The sequence below is a fragment of the Acomys russatus genome, chromosome X, assembly GCF_903995435.1.
Source record: "Acomys russatus chromosome X, mAcoRus1.1, whole genome shotgun sequence".
NCBI classification, from domain to species: Eukaryota; Metazoa; Chordata; class Mammalia; order Rodentia; family Muridae; genus Acomys; species Acomys russatus.
This window is the reverse complement of record NC_067169.1, coordinates 22,406,492-22,420,233: the sequence shown is the minus strand read 5'-3', so window position 1 is coordinate 22,420,233 and position 13,742 is coordinate 22,406,492. Positions and strand designations below refer to the sequence as shown.

The window sequence follows — 13,742 nt, the reverse complement described above, 5'->3', positions numbered from 1 at the left end:
CAAACTTTAAAAAAATACTTAAAAATACAATAAAAATCGGGCAGTTGAAATCATTGTCAAAAAATTGACAAAATAGGAAATAGGGGTAGAAAATAATGAAAAAATAGGTTTTTTTTTTTACAGGTTAAAAATTAAGTGATAACAGAAAAAGGATTGATGCCTGACATTGCAGGAGAGTAGGGAGAAAAGCAAGGAAGCTCTGTTCATGAACAACATCTTCATTGCCATCTTGGGGAGTTAATGAGGTATTGACTAAATTTTATATACTAAGAAGTAGCATATCCTATTGTCAAGACTTGTAGAGAGACCCACTGGTGGACATGAAACCGAAAAGGTGGCTTCAAGAACCACGTTACATTGTTTGCAGGAAAACACATCCAACTGGAGATGATATTATTACTCAAATCAAGCCAATCTTAGAAAGACTAGATAGTTTCTCTTCCTTGTGGTTCTTAGACTGGATATAGATAAATAAAATTATGTAATGAAGGCTGAAGTGAAAGTACCTAGGGGGACAAAGAAGCCTAAGATGGAGGGGGATAAGAAAAGGGAGGAGGGGGAAACATGCTCAACAATGCAATATATACTTGCATGAAAACTTTTAAAAAAATAATCAAAAGCTAGCTTCAGAAGTGTAGGATAAAGATGGGGGGATTGAGGCATAGGACCATTTTATACTATTCTTTTGTTTGCATTGTTTTCATGTACACTTAAGAATTTAATTTAAAAATAAAATATTAAAAACCTTATTTTGATCTCACAAATGAAATAGAATTGTTCCCGTGAATTGGGGTCACACCCTGTGCCCCTTGGCTGGCCTGGAACTCACTATACAAACCAGGGTGGCCTGGAATGTTGGCGTAATCATCTGCCTCTGCCTCCCAAACATGGTGATTCCGGGTTTATACTGTCAACCCAGTCTCAAAATGCACATGTCTCATGACACTTTCTAAATAGGAATATCCAGTTATACTTGCCTCCACAGATGGAAATCATGCTGTAACATCCTTACCATATTTAGGAAGAGGGCTGGTGTTTTATTTGTTTTCCATTGCTATAGCAAAGTGCCTGAGGCTGTATGTGCAAAGACCAAGATTAGTTAGTCCCATCTCCTGCAGCCGTGGCTGAACAGCATCATAGTAGAAGCACAAACAAGGAAAAAATGTCCAGACGGTAAGGTGTGAATACCAATTCACAACTATAGGAAAAACTAACCTGAGTCCCAAGAGAATGTCATTAATCTCTCTCAAAAACAGTGATTAGCCCAGTGACTTAGTCACCTTCCAAACTGGAAGTGTTGAAGAGAGGTATCAGGGCCAGAGCCTACCATAGATGTCCTGTGAAAGACTCCACCTAGCAGGGCATCGATGCAGGGGCTGAGACTCATAGCCAAACTTTGGGCAAAGCACAGGGAGTCTTAAGGAAGAGTTGGGGGATACAACATTCAAACTAAACCACAGGACTCAGAAAGCCTATAGTACTTAGCACCTCATAGGCAATGCAGTATAGTGGTTAAAACTCTGGTATTTGACATCCATTGGCCTGGGCTCAAGTCCCCTCTGTACTAGACACCCATTAGATGGAAGCGCGCCTCTGTTCTTTTTTACCTCCTAATGCTGTCCTCTAGCAACGAGACTGGTGCTCACTTTGTAGAAATATAAGCCTTCATGTTTTTGCCAAGTTTACTGGGGAGTAAAGAATCAGCTCCCTGTGACCAAAAGAGGCCTTGAAAAGGAGGTGCTCAAATCTAAGCCTTTTCAGAGCAAGGGCTGCCTTTGTGATGGTGCCTACTAACATAGCTGGACTCCGTTTTGTTTTAGATGGCCCACTCCTTTCTCACAGACTTGTTTTTAGGAGGCCTTTTTGTATAAGAACCTGAGAGAAGTGGGATTAGTCCAGAAGTAGGTATCAGGATAATATATATATTATCTGACTTTTATTTAACAAAAAGTAGTCTCTCTTCTTTCCTCTTCCCCCCTCCTCCACCTCTCTGCATAGTTCTTAGGGTTTAGTATAACATAGACTGAGTTAAAATGCATTACAACAGGATTCCACTAGTAGCTCAAAAGAGAGAACAGCCTGTGTTGTGCCACCTTTAATCCTGGCACTCCAGAAGTAGAGAGAGGCAGAGGTGTCTGTGAGTTCAAGACCAGCCTGTTCTACTCAGTAAGTTCAAAGAAAGCCAGAGCTACATAGTGAAAGCCTATTGGGGTGGTGGGGGAGAGGGGAAATCTTTAAAATGGAAAGGAGTGAGCTGGCAATAAGGGTGGAAGACAGAGAAGTACCCCAAGCATGGGGCATAGGGCTTTCCCAGTACTGAGAAAGGCTGTGGTGTTTGAGGAATGATTGATTGTCAATTTGTTGTGCTGTGCAGCTTAGGTGAAAGAAGGAATGACAAGTAGCCCTGGAAGGAATTTTTGCCACTCTTTTTCAGCACTGTCTCTGAATTTTCCAAAATTCATAAAAATTGGTTTTGTATAGGTCTAGGGAAGAGAAATCTGCTAGGCAGGTTTGGTGGGAAGGAAGAAGTTCCTAGGCAAGAGAAAGCATCTACTCATAGTAAAGTGTGCAATTTCACTGGAATGTAGGCAACTATATGTAGTTTTCAGAAGAAAAATAGCAGCAGGAAAAAAGAAGGCTGGCAAATAGGGATAGATGACAAGCTCAGGTGGTTCTTGCAAATCTGCTCACTGTCATTAACAGCACATATGACACTGAGAAACCCCAGGAAACTGATGTACCACTTAGAGTCTGAAAACCCAATAGCTAAATGAGGCATAAGCCTTTATCTCATTAAAGGAAACCCAGAGGTAGGCAGTTTGTTCCACAAAGTTGTCAGGAATTCAGTTCTTGTCATTGACTACGCCACTATCCTAAAGTATAACTATCATCTTCCTGGCCTTTATCCAGTGTCAGAGCTCACGTTTCCTAAAATCACTAAACAAAATAAGGCGAGTGGGTATCAGGTTAAGTGATTAGCAGCTGACTCTGTACATGTCTACCCTGAAGCTATTCCTTCCAAGCTCAGCAGGCATTTATCTGTGAACATGCCCAGACATTTTCCTATGCTTTGCTTTTCTCAACTTCAGCAATATTTAACATTATAAACACATTTATTCCTGCCCTCTCTCTCCCTCCCCCTCTCTTCTCTTCCTCCCCTCCTCTCCCCTTATGTAGCCCAGGCTTGCTAATTGTTCTGTCATGGCCCCTAAATGCTGGAATTATCAGGGTATGCCACTATGCCTAGCTATTAAAAAAATCAGCAATATGTGTATTTTTTTAAACCTGTATCTTCCAGGGCGTCATGCATGCTAGGCAAGTGCTCTAACACTCACACCAACCTTTCTAACCTCTAAAACAGTACTTCTCATCCCCTTAATGCTGAGATCCTTAAGTACAGTTAGTTCCTCATGTTGTGGTAACTCCCACATTAAAAAAAAAAAAAAAATCTGATGTACAGGAGATCTAGTATGTGACCCAAGGGGGTCACGACCCACAGGTTGAGAACCACTGCTTTAAAATATTTCTTTTCAAATTCTGTTTTTTCTTTGATCACTTCTTAAAGCCTCTTTTTAAAAAAATTTTATCCATACCATCCATACATGCTGCTGGTCTATAGGGCTAATCCCTAGATCCAGTATCTTCCAGTTTGATGCCTTTCTTCTTCCTGGGTGCACTTTTCTGTGAAGTAAAGATCCATTTATTTAGTAGCAATTTCTAGATTGATACTCTCTACTCTGGCCTTTTTCTTGAGTTTCAGACATGCTTATTCAGCTGCCAATACAGCACTTCTACCTGTATGTACCACAGGTGCTTTAAAATCAACATTCACTTTTTCTTAACTCTATTCCTCCATGTCTCAGTGAAAGGGTCCCCGTCCATACTATCTGTTAAATAAAGATTCCAAGATTTGAATATGTTCCTCCTTCCAATCCATCCCTCCACAACCCAATTACTCGTAAAGCCCTAATGCACACCCCACCCCACCTCTGCCGATCTCCTCACTATCTCCCCTGCTAACACTCTAGGCCAAACCACAAGTGCAGCTTGTTTGGATGACTACCAGGGTCTATTTCCAAGAAGACACACAATCCCCATACAACACCTCAGACCTCTCTAAAGCACACACCTCCAACTTCCATGTAGCCACTAGCTGTTGGGTGCTTCCAAGGCCCCTCCATGCCCCCAGGTTTAAGAACTTTATTGCCTTAGTATCGCGGGTTTGTCGTAACTTGGAAAGGGTAGGAACTTGGGGCATCAGAATCAGAAGAAAGCAAGAGCCTTCTCTAAGGTAAGAAAGCGGCAGGGTGACAGTACAGCTTTGGGGGAACATGAGACAGGAGGATATAAACTCACCTTGACGATGTATGAAAATGTATGTGAATCAAATTGCCCACAGAGTACGGGGATTCATTATATATAATTTGTTTTAGTAAAGGCAAAGGTGACCTCATGAAGCAGACTAGTGACTGTTTGCATATAAGAAAGATCTTGGATTTTATGTCCATAACTGTCATGAGTTATAGTTTTTTACATATAATTTATAGAATTGCAGCCTTTTCTGTGTCTGCATTCACATGCTCTGTTGCTAATGATACTTTCATCTACTCTGTTAAAGACACTCAATTGTTTATGTGAATGTATTAGGTAACAGAAGTGCCATTTCAAACTAATGAGAAACATTGATGGGGTGAATATATAAATGCCATAATAAAACTCATTACTCCATACAACTAACTCTGAAAATGCAAGTCTTTTTCAAATGATTTGAATCAGCAAATGTATATATATACATATATATATGTGTGTACACACACACATACACACACACACACAAAAGAGTCCAATATAGACATCAGGATGTTCCGTGTATCACTGTTCATTAACAGTTTGAAAAAAGGGAGACAATCCAAAAAACACATGCAAGCTGAACCAAGTAAATAAATTATAGAACATCTATTCAAGAAAACATGATACTTTACTAAGAAAAATACCACTAAGGAAAAGGTTTGAATACACGACTGAAAAAGCACTTAAAGAAGAGTAGGTATAGTATAGCCCATGTAGGGTGAAAACACAAATAATCAGACTATGAAGTAAAAAACTAAAATGTTAATCATGAGTAGTTCTGGGGAAGGAGACTAAAGATAGCCTTTCCTTGTCTGTTACGTATTTCTGCATTTTTCTGATTTTCACACAACACACTACGTTTGTAGTAAAGAAAAATAACGATATAAAATAAATAAATTCAATGAATGAATCGTTTTCATGGGGCAGTTTGGATTGGAAGGGCTTCAGACCGAGCCTGGTACAGTGGTATAAACACGGGCTTTGGCGTCAGACAGCATTGAGCAGGGCCCCATTGCCCCACCCCCGAGGAAGGGGGGCGGGGGGCAGGGGGCTGCGGAAAGGGGCTGGGCTGGGCTGGGCTGTCTGCAGCTCTAGTCCAGGAGGCTGAGACTTCGAGAGGGACTGAGGAGCGAGCACACGCATCCCAGACTCACTGGAGGACAAGGTGAGGGGACAAGACTGGGCTTTCCTGGCGACCAGACAGTGGTTCTAGCCCCCTGAAACCTACAGCTGGACAGGTGGGCAATTCTTATTTGACCACTGTAGCTGAAGCAGAGGTGCTGCATTTAGTGAGGTGTGGGAATAAGGAGACCAAGAAAGTAGTAAGCTGTATATAAACTCGACTGCAGAGTCTGGCGGAGGTGGAGGGGAGAAAAGGGTGAACTGTGCATGTTGTGAGGAGAACAGGGAATCCGGGGAAATGAGAAGGGGAGGACGAGATCCAGAGACGTGACTAGGTGATGTACAGAAGGGTTAAGAAACGTGTGTGTGTGTGTGTGTGTGTATGTGTGTGTGTGCATAGGTAATACAGAGGAGGATATACGGAATGGGAAGAGATTTTGTAGAGTAAATAGGAAATGCGATGGGAAATAGGGAGTCCGGAGTCAGGCAGAGGGAATAGGGAAGGGGGGGGAATAAGAAGTGTTGAAGGGGGAGGGGCAGACGGGCTGGGACGGAGGCCCCCTAGGGAGGCGGAAAGGGGCGGGACCACTTCCGGCCTTTAGTGGGGAGGGCAGTATCTGAGTTTCGGAGGGGCTTGGAGAGAGTGGACGCACTTGGGAATTGTAGGAGGACGAGGTGAGCTATGGGCCCCAGCTTTGGATGAGAGCCTGCTAGGGGTCGGCCCCACCCTTTGGGATCTGGAGAAAATCTGCCTTAAGAGCCAAATCTTACCGAATCCATCCAGCTAGGAAGGGAGGGGACTGGACCCCGTTTGGCTGGGCCCAAGATGGAATCACTAATTCAATACTGAGTTGAGGAGGGGGTGTTACAGGGAAGGAGCCAAACCAATTTGGGTTTTACCGTTTGGAGGGGGGCGTGTTAGGATAAAGGGCGGGACCTGAAGGCCCTGTGAAATTGATAGGGTAGACGTGAGTAGAGGAGGGGCTGGGACCACCAGACACTGCGACAATTTGGAAGGAAGGCTTGTTGGGGAGGGGGCGGGGCCGAACAGCAATGCGGACCTGGAGAGGGGCGTGTGTAGGGGCTGGGTGCTGGACTGAGACCGTGGCCATTGCGCATGCGCTTTATGTATAGTTAGAAAGGGGCGTGTTGAGAAGGGCTCGCACGGAGACAGGGCCAGCTGCTGAATGCGCATGTGCACGGTGGACTTCAAAGAACGGGTTTGTACTGGGAAAGCAGGCGGGGTTGAAAGGGCGCTGCAGCAGACGCGCATGCGCACTCTAGGCCTGCGGCTGGGGGGGGGGGTGCGCTGGGAAAAGGGGGCGGGGGTCCTCAGAGCTGCCGCGCTGGCACATCTTCCTGGAGGAGGGGAGGGTGCGGCTGCGGAGAACTGAGACCTAGAGACTGAATTTCTGTATCTGAGAATCTACTGGTTGGGGCTCAGGAAGGGGCTGGACATTGGTGCTCTATAGAAGGTGAGGATCAGCTTCTGGGCAGAACAAGGGTTACACCGTGCAGCAGCGGGCTCTCCACTTGACCCAGGCCTCTTCAAACTCAGCTTTGCCAGGTGAACTTGAGCCATGTCTGACACAAGCGAGAGTGGTGCAGATCCAGCTCGCTTTCAGGTAAGACTGATCCCTCCCCACTCTTTCTTGCCGCTTTGCCTTTTCAGCCCCTTTTTGCTGCTTCAAATCCTTGGAGCTTCTTCCATCCTTGTCACTCTCCACCCACTTCTTTGCCTGGATGCATGCATCCCCTCTCCCCACTGGAAGGGAGGCCAGGAGGAACGGGGAGAGAGGGTGGGCGGGCCCTTTTTCTGTCATTACTTTTTTACTCAGGGGAAGGGGAGGCCTATTTAGGTTGAGGTGGTCAGAGCACACCGCAGGTAGGAGTCTTTACAGGTCAGAGAAGCGCAACGTTAGAATTTTGGGACCATTTGCATCGTTGAGGGTGGGAAGAAAGTCAGTGAACTTCCCTGCTTCCCTTTGCAGGGCAAAGCTTTAGAAAAGGACAGCGGCTCCGTGATGCAGGACCTGTTGACCGTGACCCAGAACTTGGAGGTCTCAGAGACACCAAAGGCTGAAAAGGCACCGGAGGTCTCAGAGCCTGCAAAGGTTCCAGAAGCCTCTGGGAACCCGAAAGCCACTGAGGTCTCAAAGGCCCCAGAGGCTCCCGAGGCAGCTGCCACCCCGGCCTCACCTCCTGCACAGCTGACTGATACCCAGGTTCTGGCAGCTGAAAACAAGAGTCCAGCAGCTGACACCAAGACGCAGAAGGCTGACCTGCAGGCCGTGGCAGTGCCTACAACCCAGACCAAAAAGGTCACCTGCGTTACTGAACCGAAGGTCAATACAAAGGCTCCGGAGACTGAGGCTGCTGCCTCTCAGGCTGGGGCGGATGAACCAGAGCCTGAGGGTGCAGCTGTTCAGGCTCAGGAGAATCAGGATACTCGGCCCAAGGTCAAAGCCAAGAATACTGAAAAGGTAAGACCTCTGCCATCGCAGTCCTTGCTTCCCCACATTCGACTTTGTCATTTGATTCATTTGTGCTGCCGACATGAGAAAAGATTCCTGTGCTTGTTGAAGACACGGGGACCACTAAGAGGAATGTGTTACAGTTCTTGTATCCACAGAGCTCACAGGCTGGAGGAGAGGGGGATGAGGCAGGAATCTCCATAGTTGCAGTCTCCATGAGATGCGGTTTGCATTTACAAAGCAGCTCTATGCTGCTGGCCTTGAGATGGGCATATTCACACACATAGTGTCATATCTGAAAGCAACCCCTTACGGTTTCATTCTATAGAGAAGGACACTGATGTCCAGAAAAAAAAGAAGGCTAGTCCGGGGTGGTAGAAGCAGAGTCAGTGGTGGATGTAGGAAGACTAGAAGCCTTGGGCCTTATTTCTGACTTGTTCTGATCCACTCAGGGAGGAAGTTCCCAACTGGTAGTCAGTGATAAAGCCCGTGACTCAGGATGGCTAGTGTCCAGGGAGGCAGACTCTTACTACAAGGGCAGGAGGGTTAGGGGGTAGATCCCAGAAGACACAGGGGCTTAGGAGGAAGCACCACCTTTGTCACTAGCTGAGGTCGATCCCCCCCCCCTCTTTTAATGCAGGCGAAACACCCGGACCGGGAAGAGGAGGGCACCAGTGATCAGAGTCAGGCTTCAGAAGCCACAGGGGGCCGAAGGGTCTCAAAGGCCCTAATGGCCTCAATGGCCCGCAGAGCCTCAAGGGGCCCCATAGCCTTCTGGGCCCGCAGGGCATCAAGGACTCGGTTGGCTGCTTGGGCTCGGAGAGCTTTGCTCTCCCTGAGATCACCTAGAGCTCGGAGAGGCAAGGCCCGAAGAAGAGCTGCCAAGCTGCAGTCATCCCAGGAACCTGAAGCTCCCCCACCCAGAGACGTGGCCCTTTTACAAGGAAGGGTATGAACTCCATTCGCTACATCCCACTTTTCCCACTGCCTTGCCTGACATCTTCTCTGTTGTGCTTTGGAGTTTTCTGCGATGGTTTTCTTTCTTTCTTTTTTCTTTTTTCTTTATTTATTTATTTATTTGGTCTTTTTACCCTTTCTCTCCTAGGCAAACGAGTTGGTGAAGTACCTGTTGGCTAAAGATCAGACGAAGATTCCCATCAGGCGCTCAGGTAGAGTCCTACAAACACCTTCCCTCGCCTGAGCTCTGCCACCTCTTGTCTTTTCTCCCATGTGCTAAGGACATCTTTCACTCTCCCGCTCCTGTCTCCTCTCCCAAAGTTCTCCCCAGCAGTGGGATCTCTAGTGCTAAGCCCCAAAGCTAGTTACCCCACCCATGGCAGGGACAACAAAGGGTCTATTGATTGGGCATGAGGGTCACCTGGTATTTCTTATAGCAGAGATGCTTGTAACACTCTCCATTTGCAGATATGCTGAAGGACATCATCAAAGAATATACTGATGTGTACCCTGAAATCATTGAACGAGCAGGCTATTCCTTGGAGAAGGTGAAAGGGCAGCTCTAGGGGGATGGGTGCACCGGGGAGACTTTAAACAGAAAAAAAAAGGTCTATGACCACTCTCCTTGAGTGGGTGGGTGGGGAGAGCACAGAAACCTAATACATCATATCGACATCACTGTGTAAAGGAGCACATGGTAGCCTAGGGACGGGAAGCCACTGACCATATAGCAAGTCACTGGTGGAAACACAGCTAGTACTAAAGCCATGAAGGTTAGTCCTGGTTTCTGCTGCTGCTGGATACCCCATCACATGTATTGCGGATGCTCGCCTCTCTGTCTGCCTAAACTCCCACTGATTACAAAGATGCTATGGACACCCACCCTGTGTTTGTTATGTGTGTAATACGCACTTAACTTGGTGCTTTATATACCGTATACCATTAACCTCATTCACCACCCTCTCTCTTACACACACATGCACACACAAACCCTTAGCTGTGAGTGGAGCTACAGGAAGCTGAGCTTTATCATTTTATAAGCTCTTCTCCTCATCCACAGGTATTTGGAATCCAACTGAAAGAAATCGACAAGAGTGACCACTTGTATATTCTTCTCAGTACCTTAGAGCCCACTGATGCGGGCATACTGGGAACGTAAGCTGGGAAAGTGCTAGGGTGGGAACGGGCTTCTGCTTCCAGCCATCCCTTTCTCCATATCCTCTTAGGAGCTCAGGGAAGAGGGTCTAACCGCCCCTGTCCGGCTCCCACATGCGGCTGGATCGCTGTGGGCAGTAGTGGGGCCAGAGTGTGACTGAGAGAAGGGTTTCAGAGCCTGGAGTGGGGCATTCCTGCTGTCAGGTTGGCTTTCTTCCCAACAGACTCCCTGGACATGAGCCTGCTGTTGTTACTTGTGCCTTCTACCGAGTGCCCGGCCTGGCTGTGGAAGCGCAGCTTGCAGAGGAGGGAGGGGTTTCTGGTGTGGACCATGGTGCCTGAGGGCGGGAGTGTCACTAGGGCTCCATCTGGGAGCTTGGGGCTTTGGGAGAGAAAGAATGGCCCCTGTTGACTGAATGCCCACATGGCCTAGGTTGATAGCATTCTTCCATGTCCCAACCCTAGGTGGGGTAGGGTAGCAAGTGGTTTCCTGTTTCCGGGAATAGAGTTTGGCTCTAGAGTGAAAGCACCTTGCCTGGGGCCATAGATAGCTGGGACTGAAGAGTGGCCGGAAGTCTTTGTATCTGAGGAATCTGGGAGAGGCTGACCTAATGAGTTAGGTAGGCCTTGAGCTATAGATGGTTTCTGGACGCAAACTTTCTCTGTCTTAGGACCAAGGACTCACCCAAGCTGGGTCTCCTCATGGTGCTTCTTAGCATCATCTTCATGAATGGAAATCGGTCCAGTGAGGGTGAGTGACTGAGCATGCAGTTGAATAGGTGACTGTTGTGTGAATTCCAGGTGCTCATTTTCTGTCTTTGTCTCCTTGCCTCCTTTTGCAGCTGTCATCTGGGAGGTGCTGCGCAAGTTGGGGCTGCGCCCTGGGTATGATTGGGCTCTCTCAACACTTGCTGTCCGTGTTGTCTTTTGGCAAGAGAGGACGGTCCCAGGATTGCTTCAGCCTGGTGGTCTGATGGAGCAGAGGAGGGGGGCAAATACTGGACTGGGTAGTGGGCCCCGGGGTTCTGACCTGCATGGATGGGGAAATGGCTCCCGTCTCTGCTCATCCTCTCACCATTTCTTCAGCTTCCACTGAATTTTCTCTGTGGTGTAACTCTCTTTTCTATCTTGGACATGCCTCTGCCAGCACCTCTGAAGTATAACAGATCTGATTATATTTATTTGCTTATTCAGCTTTCTATTTTCTCAGGATACATCACTCACTCTTTGGGGACGTGAAGAAGCTCATTACTGATGAGTTTGTGAAGCAGAAGTAAGTGACGTTGCTCTTCTGCTGGTGTGTTCCATGCATTTTGTCTCTTTTGATGGTGGATATGTTCTGTGCATGCATTTGTGGTCTGAATGTGTGTGTATATATATATGCTAGTGGCAGATGATTTCTGGGAGCAGTCATAGATGTTTATTTCATATGTGGCTTCAGAACAGCTCTGTGAGAGAGGGGTTATTAGCACCCTTGTACATGTGTAGAAACAGTCTTAGCGAAGTAAAGTCATTTGCTCTGGCTTACACTGGTAGCAAATAAAAGTTGTGTTTAAAACTTGACTTTTTTTTTTTTTTACTCTGCTAAGTACCACTTTAAAAAAATTAATTTCCACCAGCCCGTGGTGGTGCACACCTTTAATCCCAGCAGTTGGGAAGCAGAGGGAGGCAGCTCTGAATTCGAGGCCAGCCTGGTCTTCGGAATGAGTTCCAGGACATCCAGGGCTACACAGAGAAACCTTGTCTCAATTTTTTTTTCAAATAGTGAATCTTTCCAGAGCTTGGTCATTCCTCCTTCCAAATCCTTGCAGTGTGGTGTGCTCAGAGCAGGGACCCTGAAGAGTTGCTTCTCTGTTTACAACACACCCAACAGGAATCTGGGGCCATTGTAACAAGGAACACAACCCTTGTGTCCCCTGTGAGCAAGTGCCCAACATGTTTCCCCCCAGTTCTTCCACGTGGCTTTTCAGCATGATCAGTAGGATAAGGCTCCATTTGGGGGAAGGCCTGAAGTATTCAGTTGGGAATGTGTGCATCTACAGCCTATCTAGTCCATTCCTGAGTGGACCCTAGGAATCGACTTTGATTCTTTTTTTTTTTTTTTTTTTTTTTTAAGGTATTTGGACTACGCCAGAGTACCCAATAGCAATCCTCCTGAGTATGAATTCTTCTGGGGCCTGCGCTCTTACTATGAGACCAGCAAGATGAAAGTTCTCAAGTTTGCTTGTAAGGTAATTGGAGAACCATTTGCACTTGGCATGTGAAGGCCGTGGAGTGCCCCGGCATGGGGGATTCTGTGTTCAGAGCATCCTGAAGTTCATATCTGGATATGTTAAAGCTTCTGAATTATCAAACACGGTGGTAAGCACTGTATCTAGAGCATTGAATCCTCACAACGGGTACGGCATTGTTGTATTCCCCTGTGAGAACAGCCTCAAAGAAGTTGGCAGGCGATGTATCCAAATCATGGAGCCAGTTAAGTGGTGGTGAAGAGATGGAATGGCCAGGGCAGGACTGCTTGTGTTACTGTATTGTTATGTGGCCTACCATGTGTAGTATGGCACCTTGCAAGCAGAAGGTGCTGCGTTCTCTGATCATGAGCCTTCTGAGGCTTATTATTTCCATTGCAGGTGCAAAAGAAGGATCCCAAGGAATGGGCAGCTCAGTACCGAGAGGCAATGGAAGCAGATTTGAAGGCTGCAGCTGAGGCTGCTGCTGAAGCCAAGGCGAGGGCTGAGATTAGAGCTCAGATGGGCATCGGGCTCGGCTCTGAGAATGCAGCTGGGCCCTGCAACTGGGACGAAGCTGATATTGGACCCTGGGCAAAGGCCCGGATCCAAGCAGGAGCGGAAACTAAAGCCAAAGCCCAAGGAAGTGGTGGTGCCAGTGCCGGTGCCAGTACCGGTACCAGTGTTGGTACCGGTGGCAGTGCCAGTGCCAGTGCCAGTGCTGGTGCCAGTGGTGGCTTCAGTACCAGCTCCAGCCTGACTGCCACTCTCACATTTGGGCTCTTCGCTGGCCTTAGTGGAGCTGGGGCCAATACCAGCAGCAGCTCTGGTGCCTGTGGTTTCTCCTATAAGTGAGATGCAGGTATTTGTCATGGCAGCAGTGAGGCAGCTGGGGCTCATGGGGGTAGGATTGGGAGAGGAATCCTGGGTAGGAATAAGCATGGCGTGTGTGAAGAGACACTGCTGTGATATTACTGTGTCCTGTTTGCTACATATCAACTGAGTGGTTTTCCTTTACTTGTGTTTGCAGATATTGCTAATAATCGCAGCGTCTTCTTCTCAAGCCAGGGTGCGCTCTCAGAAACTTATTACTCAACCCAGCACTCTAGGCAGCCACTATCAATCAATTGAAGTCGACATTCTATATTAAATCTATTTGCCATTTCTGAGTTTATTGCTTTTTTGGTAGATGGTCACATTTTAAGAACCATTGGCAAAGCTTCCATCTCAGTGCTTGGGACTCCTGAGAATGAAAAGTTAACACATCTCTCTGGAATAGGTCGGGCATTGCTCTCCAGTAGGGGAGGGGGGCTTTCTGTGGGGGAGAGTCATGGGGATTGTAGTCTCAGAACTATTTCAAAAGAACCTGACTCTCCTTTTGAGAAATGGGGGTGAAAGATGTACAGAAATGTGAGTGGTTAGAGAGACCCAAACAAAAGAAATGCTTTCCCATGGA

General features: G+C 47.1%; 1 protein-coding gene and 1 non-coding gene across 2 annotated transcripts; both read left to right on the top strand.

The window, feature by feature from the left end:
• Nucleotides 1-6,055: 6,055 nt before the first annotated feature.
• Maged2 (MAGE family member D2) lies at nucleotides 6,056-13,452 on the top strand. The gene is made up of 13 exons (XM_051141212.1): nucleotides 6,056-6,147; nucleotides 7,031-7,097; nucleotides 7,464-7,955; nucleotides 8,587-8,895; nucleotides 9,052-9,115; nucleotides 9,372-9,451; nucleotides 9,964-10,058; nucleotides 10,730-10,809; nucleotides 10,901-10,943; nucleotides 11,269-11,331; nucleotides 12,175-12,289; nucleotides 12,689-13,148; nucleotides 13,317-13,452. Exons 2-12 carry the CDS (start codon nucleotides 7,053-7,055, stop codon nucleotides 13,139-13,141), a joined length of 1,839 nt encoding a protein of 612 aa, XP_050997169.1. The 5' UTR covers nucleotides 6,056-6,147; nucleotides 7,031-7,052; the 3' UTR covers nucleotides 13,142-13,148; nucleotides 13,317-13,452.
• Nucleotides 11,871-11,997, top strand: LOC127186097 (small nucleolar RNA SNORA11). Its single transcript, XR_007830332.1, has one exon. It is a non-coding gene; the product is annotated as a small nucleolar RNA SNORA11 (small nucleolar RNA).
• Nucleotides 13,453-13,742: the final 290 nt, after the last annotated feature.

Coding starts and splice junctions, on each gene's coding strand:
- Maged2 (XM_051141212.1), top strand. CDS start 7,053: ATGTCTGACACAAGCGAGAGTGGTGCAGATCCAGCTCGCTTTCAG. Junction 9,116..9,371: donor GATTCCCATCAGGCGCTCAG/GTAGAGTCCTAC, acceptor CTCCATTTGCAG/ATATGCTGAAGGACATCATC. Junction 12,290..12,688: donor TTCTCAAGTTTGCTTGTAAG/GTAATTGGAGAA, acceptor TTTCCATTGCAG/GTGCAAAAGAAGGATCCCAA.